We start from the raw sequence: 8,743 nt of genomic DNA on the forward strand, positions 1-8,743 counted from the left end.
CCAGACCCCCAAACCTAGTTTTGAACCAATCTTTCCAATCATAAAGGATATGGCCTATCTTGTTATGTTTCTAGTCATAATTTTGTATTTCTATGGCCTCTTTTGTTCTTGTTAATTGGTCATAATTGTGTTCCTAGATCATAGGTTAGTACGTTGATGGCTTTTGAGCCAGAAAGGAAACACAGATTGTATTTTGTATGTACTAGAGCTCTTGCTAGTTTTTTCCTACCCGTATGCTCCTCGAACCAACATTGTAAATCTTATTCTATAAATATTAATATATGGTAGCTTGCCATCTTTGCCTAGGTTATATATATATATATATATATATATATATATATATATATATATATATATATATATATATATATATATAAAATATGGCTTTTTATATTATGATATTTTTATAAAAATATTAAAATTTAAAAATACAAAATATAATAATACTATAAGATGATATAATAATAATATTAACATATTTAATGCATAATTATTATGTGTTTTATAATAATAAGAATAAATAAGCATATTTTAATAATAATAATATATATTAAAATAATAATAATATACAAGCAAATAATATTATATGTAATAATAATATTTTAAAATATAATGCATAGCAATAATATATTAATACTTCATGATAATATTAGTTGGCAATAATAAAAGATAATAGAAATATTAAATATATATAATATTAAAAAATATAAACAAATATATTAATCAAAATATTGTTTAATAATATTATATTTTAGTAATACAATATATATTATTATAGTTCTATATTATAATATTTAGTGTATCATACAAAAACTATAATATAACAATAGGTTTTAACTAAATTTATTATTATATGATTTATAATGCGATCTAGTATATAATTGCATTGTATTATTATTAATATATGAGTTGGGTGTAACTTTCCTTACATTGTGTGATTATTAAGAGATATCCTCTTTGAGGTGTGTATTGCCTAGAGTGAAGGACTAACATTGTTGACATTCCATGCAGTAAATAGAAGCATGCACATGTGTACATATAATATTGTTAAGGTTGAATGTTCTAAGCTAAAAATTATAAATATTATTAAATAAATTCAATTTGATTGCATACTCAATTAAGGTTAGGATTAAGTCTAATTATAGTTATGGTTAGTGTTGTTGTGTACCTAGGTCGAATCCCTTCTAGGGCCGACCTAGTGCACAAAATGCCAAGTGACTTGTCGGCCTTGGCATTTGGATATCACAGTTGTATGAGTCTAATTTGAGGCAAGCCCCATTTGGGTGAACCCTATCCTTGGCACCAAAAGTATATGGCTGACTTGAGGTCTATTAGGAGGTATTGATTCATATATATCCAAGGTCATAATTGCATCAATAGATATAAATTCAATAACATGAATGACATGTAGTGTGCTCAGGTGTGATGATAAGAGCTTATCGTCTATGGTTGGGAAGGCAATAGATCTGATTATTGTTTGTGGTTAACGAGCACTACCATAAAATCAATAGTTAGGACTACAATTCAATTAGGTTTAGAGTTAGGGTTCAGCTAGATGAGTGTTAGGGTTTGATTTGAAGTAGGGTTCAATTAGAATAAGGAATAGGGCTACAATTCAGTTAGGGTTAGGATTAGTTTAAACTTATATAACAAAAATATTTAAGTTAAGATTGAATTATGATTACATTTCAAAGTAAGGGTTAGGTTTGAAGAAGGATTAGGGTTTAAGTTTATTTAGGCTTATGGTTAACGTTAGTTTAGGGTACAATTAGGAAAAAAAATATAGAGTTAGGGTTGGGGTTTAATCAAGTTAGGTTTACGATTAGTTTTTAATTTGGATTAGAGTTTATAAAGGGTTAAAATCTTGGGATTTAATTAAATTTAAGATTAGGGTTCAACTAGAGTCGGGGTTAGGCTATGTAGTTCAGTTAGGCTTAAGGTTAGGGTTTAATTAGGGTTATACAAGAAATATTTGATTTATAGTTAATGTTAAATTATGGTTAGGATTATGGTTAGGGCTATGATTTAGATAGGGTTAGGCTTCAATTACAATTATAGTAGAAATCTTGAAATTAAGGTTAGGTTTAGAGTTAAATTATGATTACAATTCAAGTAGGGTTATGGTTAGGGTTAGGGTTAGCATTCAAATTTAATTAGGGTTAGCACTAAGGTTAGGTTAGGGTTAGGTTTAAGGTTATATTTTTACTTAGTTGAGGTTTTAGTAAGGTTTAAAGTCTTTTGGTCTAGTCAAATTTAAGCATAGGGTTCAATTAGGGTTGGGATTAGGGCTAGGGTCTAATTAGGATATGGTTAGGGTTACAGGTAAAATTAGAATTAGAATTAGAGATGTGGCTAGGATTAGGGTTGATTTATGGTTAATGTTAGTTAGGTATAGGGTTCAATTATAATTTTTTTAAAATATTTTATTTACGACTATAGTAATCATTAGGTTATAGTTGAGGTGGATCTCAACTGTTGATTAATTTTTATTATGGCATAAAAAAATATTATGACTATTAAATTTAGTTCTAACATTCTTCGATTTGTACCCTCTAATATATTATTTATCATATATTTTACTATCGGTGTAACTCTTGCACCTCCTTTTGGTGCAAGTGCTAGTTAATAATACATGGTAAAAAGACCCTTTCTGCAACAACTTCAAACACAACTCTCACAACAAACCTATGATAGATAGATGAATACAAGTTCTAACATAAAATTATATTTTATTTATATTAAATTTAATTCTTATTTAACAATAAGTATATTAATAGTTAATAAATTATAGATATATTATATCATATTTTATGATGTATCATTTAAATTGTTTACTATGTTTGTTAAATTAAATTTGTTACTAAAATTGAATATATTTATTTATTATTACATAACATATTTAATTTAATTATGTAATTTAAAATAATATAGATTATTAAATATATTTTTTATTATAAAATTTTATATTTATACTATTCTTTTAATATGTTTGCATTTTTATTTATTAGTAGTGATAGCATTTACCTTACATTTAATGTTTAATTGTTGGATATTAACTATCATACATAACACTAAGTAATGTTGCAAAAAATGGAGAGCGGGGAGGAGAAGGGGAGTGGACGGGCCCAAAATTCATTTTTTTTTGGGCAAGAGCACTGGTTCAATAGCAGGACCGAATGTAGAAGGAGATTCAGGGAGCCCTATAGAAGGGGAGAGTTCAGATGGTAAGGAACCCAATGTTCCTTTGGACTCAGGGGACCCAGATCATGTGAGGAGCAGATAGCAGGAGGTAAGGGGAATGATCAGGTTCAAAATTCAAACTTGGGAGGTGGTAAACCTGAAGCAGTTTCAAGATAGCATGCATCAAGCAGTTCAGAGGACATAGTAGAAGGAAAAGAATCTAATGGGAAGGATCTCGAGAACCTGTTGAATTAATGTGATCTAAGGGGGGGACCCAGATTGATTGGATGCATTGGTAAATGGTCCTCTTTGTTTGGGGTCAAACCTAAAGGTAAGTCATCCTTGCCCCCCATCAAAAATACTTCAAATGTGTCTCAGGCTAAGTTCACCATTTCTATTCCTGACCAAATTATAGATCATAACATTGCTTGAATGGAAAATACCTTGATTGGCAAGTTTTATGGGATGAGACCGAACATTGAGGTCGTTTGTGGGTTTGTTAAGAGGAAATGGAACTTGAAAGGTCAGGTGGATGTGGTTGTGATGAACAAAGGATGATTATCCTTTTCTTTATCTTGTGAGGAGGACCGTAGGAACATCCTTTGCAATGGTACATGGGTGATAGGCAAATATTTAATGTATATCTAAAAATGGTACCCTAATGTAGGAAGAGAAAAAAATTTTGTGGTCCAAGTTCCAGTTTGGATAAAGTTACCTGGACTCCCAATGGAATATTGGGAGGAAGATGTGTTTACAGGAATAGCCAATGCCTTTGGGGAGCTTATTGGATTTGATCCAGTCACGACATCTAGAAGAAGACTTATTTATGCCAGAATATGCGTAGGAGTTGGGCCCGAAATGGATATGCCAGAGGAAATAGAGATAGAATCAAAGCTTGGCAAATGGAAGCAGAATATTGTTTACGAAACAATCCCTTTTGGATGCTTTCACTGTAAGAAAGTAGGACACTGGGATAAAAAATGCCCAGGTAATGTGGTCAAATCTCAATCCCAAACTAAAGTATGGAAAAAGGTGGACAACTCTTTGAAAGCTTCACATTCTAATGGTCTGGATCAGGAAAAACAATCTCAGGTTGGAAGGACAGAGGAAGTGTTAGTCAAAGAGTTGGGAAATGAAACGAAGAAAGGAGATAATGAAAATGCTGCCCATCAGGAAAAGGAGCAGAATGGAAAGGATTCGGATGATGGAGAAAGAGAGTCACAAGTCATTAGCCAAAAAGAGGAAAAGGAAAAGGATAAGATAGATCAAAATTCAGACAATAGTGAGAAGAGAAATAATGGTCAAAAGAAAAAGGGAGATAATCAATCCAAAGACAATAAAAAGGAAGGAGACAATTTTAATTTAGTATCTAATTCATTTGAGTCAGATAAGGGAGTAGACTAGATCCAAGATGCACAACCTGATAACATCCTAGATCAAGGGTTGTTTGAGATTTCATTAGTCTCTCCAGCTAGGGTAAAGTTGATCTTTCTAGAGGAAAATGAGCCAAAATGGGGAGATGAGGAAGACATCAAAAAGGCACTGGGAAAGAGTGAATCAAAGCAGGAAGAAGAAGAAGTAATGGAGGATAAAAGAAAGATTAAGAACAAAAAAAAGAACAGCAACAACAACAACAACAATAGTACATCAACCAGAAATACCAAAAGCAGACTTGGGGATGTGGGAGCTCAGCATACTTCTCCAGGAAGATATTCAAATGCAAAGAAGAGGACTATGGAAAAAAGCAATAACATAGCAGATGGGACTCAAAGAACCATCTTTGAGACAGGTATTTCTAAAAAACCATGAAGATCATCTCTTGGAATATTCGAGGATTGAATAATCCTCACAAACATGATTTAATAAAAATTATGATTAGAGACAAAAACTTAGATATTTGTTTGATTCAAGGAACCAAAATGTCAAAAGATAAGGTAGAGGGATTGAAAATGTTTAGTAATGGAGGAGTTAGCGGTGGGAGTTCAGAAGGTGCCTCGAGAGGTATTGTTACTTTCTGGAATAAAAACACTGTAGAGGGAGAAGTGTTGATTAAGGACAACAATCTGGCTTGTATCAGATTTAAGCATTTGAAAGATAGAACCTCATGGGTCTTAACTAATGTGTATGCTCCTAACACTAAGACTGGTAGAAGTGATTTTTGGAAAAAATTAACCTTGTTAAGAAGTAGGTTTGTTGAAGATGGTTGGATGATTATGAGGGACTTCAATACCCCTTTGAAGGAAAATGAGAGAAAGGGAGGGAGCCAAACCAATCTGGATAGAAGATTGGATTTAATGGACTTTATCAATAATAATGCACTCCATGACCTAGATTTGCAAGGAGTTAAATACACTTGGACTAATAGAAGGAGCGGTGAGGACTTAATTCAGGTCAGACTTGATATAGCTCTTATCTCTCTGGATTGGTTTAATCTTTACTTTTGTTCTTTATCTTCTCACATAAGGGCAGGATCGGATCACTATCCTATATCCCTCACGGCTAATGCCAAGAATAGAAGAAGACACTTCCCTTACAGATTTGAGAGAATGTGGACTAAACACCCAGATATGGAAAGCAAAATCAAGGAATGGTGGTAGGCCAAAATTGAAGGTAATGCTATGTATAAAGTGGTCAAAAAGTTGAAGTATGTAAAATAAAATGTTAAAAGGTGGAATAAGGAATGCTTCTAGAATATATTTGCTTTGAAAGCTACTATTCTTTTAGAGCTTAAAGATATTCAGGATGAGATTCAGAATAATGGTATACTAATACTTCAAGAGAAGTTGAAGATAAAATTCTTATGAGATATCATGATATAATTGCAAAAGAAGAAACTTTTTGGAAACAAAGGTCTAGAAATGCATGGTTGAAGGAAGGGGACAAAAACACTAAATACTCTCATATGTCCACTTTAAAACATAAGGTCATTAATAGGATAGCACAGATTAAAGTTAATGGTGGAAGTGTTGAAGATGAAGAATCTATGAGAAAGGTTACCATGGAGTTCTTCTCCAATCTCCTTGCTAAGGATGAGAATTTGGATCTACAGTCTCAAAAGAACCTAATGGATTGTATTCCAACTATCCTGGAGGCTGATTAGAACTCTTACCTAATTGCTATCCCTTCCAATGATGAGATTCTAAAAGCTATCAACTCCTTTGAAGGTAACAAGGTGCCAGGCCCGGATGGTTTTCCCATGTTCTTTTTGCAAATGTATTGGCATATTGTTGGAGATGATGTTCCCAAAGTTGTGAAAGAATTCTTTGGTGCTAGAATAATTTTGAAAGAGATAAATGACACTTTTATTGCTCTTATCCCCAAAAAGATGGGAGCCGATTCCATGGATCTTTTCAAACCTATAAGCCTATGCAACTCTCTATACAAGATTATCTCTAAGGTTCTAACCTCTAGAATCCTGAAGTTGCTTCTGTAGAGACCCTCCCCAATCAAGCTCCGGTTAACTTAGCTGACCATGGTTGACCTTACTAATAAATGCTATAATTCAATAGGATGGGCTGTGTTAGATGGATCAATTGGTGAGAAAAATAATTGAACCAGGTTACAGAATCATTTCACGTTGAGATGTACATTTTGATGTGTTATGGATAAATAACTTTATATGATTCTAGAATAGGATAACTTTGAGATGATGTATGACATTATTGGATTTGTATGACTTTACTATGATGATAGAAATAGGATGCACATCTTATGTATGGATCAAAACTAGGAGGATTATGATAATTGCTTATGTGGATTTATTTGGATATAAGATATATTGATTTGTTTAAATGTAAATTGTATGCAGAGTGTTTGATGTGTATTCTTATTCATGTGTTTAATATTATATGAGGTTATTTGGAATTACTAATGTGTAATTGAGATGCACAGGAAAATTATCCATGTGACCATGGAAACATTATGGAGAACCAAACCTATACCTATGTACGTTCGTAAAGCCAGGGGTTGTCTATTTGGAGAGACAACACCCCGTATGTATCATATTTTATTTGTCAAAGTAAATGTTGCATGTGTGTTAAATTGAATTATTAATTTGTGTAAATCCAACAAGAGATAAAATTTATGTGTAATTTTGTATAGTATTTTATTGTGTCACTTGACACATGTGTTGATTTATGTCTTGATTTTTGACTTGCCTCTTGGAGGGAGTTGTGCAACTATAGCTTTTTCAAACATTGGAATGTGGTTCTAAAATTTTCCTTGGGTAGAGAGTCTTTGGAGTGGTCAACATAGGTTTGAACCGAAATTTAACTTTAGATGAGTTTATAAGGGGTCAAATGGACTCCTAGGGGTAGTTTAAAGGTGTTTCCTAAAGTCCATAAGGTATACCAATGGGTTAGGAGCATTTTTAGGCATGTGTCTACTCCCATGTGACTATTTAGTCACCTTAAAAAGTGAGTTTCCTAAGGTGAGCGAAAATTCAAAATTAGAAGGTGCCATCTAGGTTAGATAACCTTCCCTTTTGATGTGAGATCCTTTTCCACTTTTTTATTGCTTTTTCCTTTTCAGTTTTAGTAACCTGTGAGAACTCTCATTGAGGTCTTTTTAGGAAAGGATTGGAGACTTTGTGGGTAATCACCCACTCTCCATTTTTGGAGATCATGCAATTTTGGAAAGAAGAATAGTTTTGGGATAGAATTTTGGCTAAGTGTAGAAGGAAGAATGGTGGAATTGGGCTACTCATCCTCAAACTAGCTCTAGCAAACCTTTGGGCAGATTGAAGGTTGGATTTATCTTCTCCTTTTCATTTTGCATGTTTATGTTAGAAAGAGTGCTTGTATGTAAAAGTTGGTTTCTTGTATTTTCCTTTGGTGAAAATTATTATGTGACCTATCTGTTATTTCTTTTATGCATTTCTTGTGATTTGGGAGTAACCAAGGCCTTCTACTCTTGGGAGAGTAGGATGGTCTTCCGGGTGGTAGGAGTTTGACAGCCCTCAAGTGAGAGGCTCTTATTATGAGAGCAAACTCAAAGGGTGTATATGTGACCCTTGTTGCATAGCCTTGTGTATGCATTTGGGGGTCATAAGGAGGGAAAGTATGGCATGGATGCCTTGGGGGGCATAATGATGGGGGGCTAATGAACTTGTGATATATCTTTGTTTGCCATGAGGTGGCTTTGTGATCTACTATTCTTCCAGTCTCTTCAGGGTATTTGGTCCACTACCACCCATGTAAAATCATCACGTTTTCTGATAAAGTGTAGCCTTGGTTGGGAAAGTGTTGTTGTGTGTTTTTCTCTTGCTTGTTGTATTTGCATGTATGTAACCTGTCTAGTGCTTGGTTCTCCAAGCTCGGGGGTGGCTTCTGGTAAGCCTAGGCTAGGAGGTGAGCACTCCATGGTCAAGCCTTATGATTTATTTGTAGGTTTCTTGGAAAGGAAAGAAAAAAGTCAAGCTAGGAGTTGTTGCTTTTACTTGGTTTGCAGAAAAAGATTAAGAAAAGGGATGCTATATTTTCATATTGCAGAAATGTAAATAAAAAGCTGCATGTTGTATTTACTTAAAAAAAAAGAGAGAAAATGTATCTATTTTATTTAAAGT

At 33.3% G+C, this 8,743-nt stretch overlaps 1 protein-coding gene across 1 annotated transcript; it reads left to right on the top strand.

Annotated features, from left to right (window-relative positions):
• Positions 1-3,906: 3,906 nt before the first annotated feature.
• LOC131857586 (uncharacterized) lies at positions 3,907-4,584 on the top strand. Its single transcript, XM_059210272.1, has one exon. The coding sequence runs from the start codon at positions 3,907-3,909 to the stop codon at positions 4,582-4,584; it is 678 nt and encodes a 225-aa protein (XP_059066255.1).
• Positions 4,585-8,743: the final 4,159 nt, after the last annotated feature.

This window comes from Cryptomeria japonica, chromosome 1 (genome assembly GCF_030272615.1).
Source record: "Cryptomeria japonica chromosome 1, Sugi_1.0, whole genome shotgun sequence".
Classification (NCBI taxonomy): domain Eukaryota; kingdom Viridiplantae; phylum Streptophyta; class Pinopsida; order Cupressales; family Cupressaceae; genus Cryptomeria; species Cryptomeria japonica.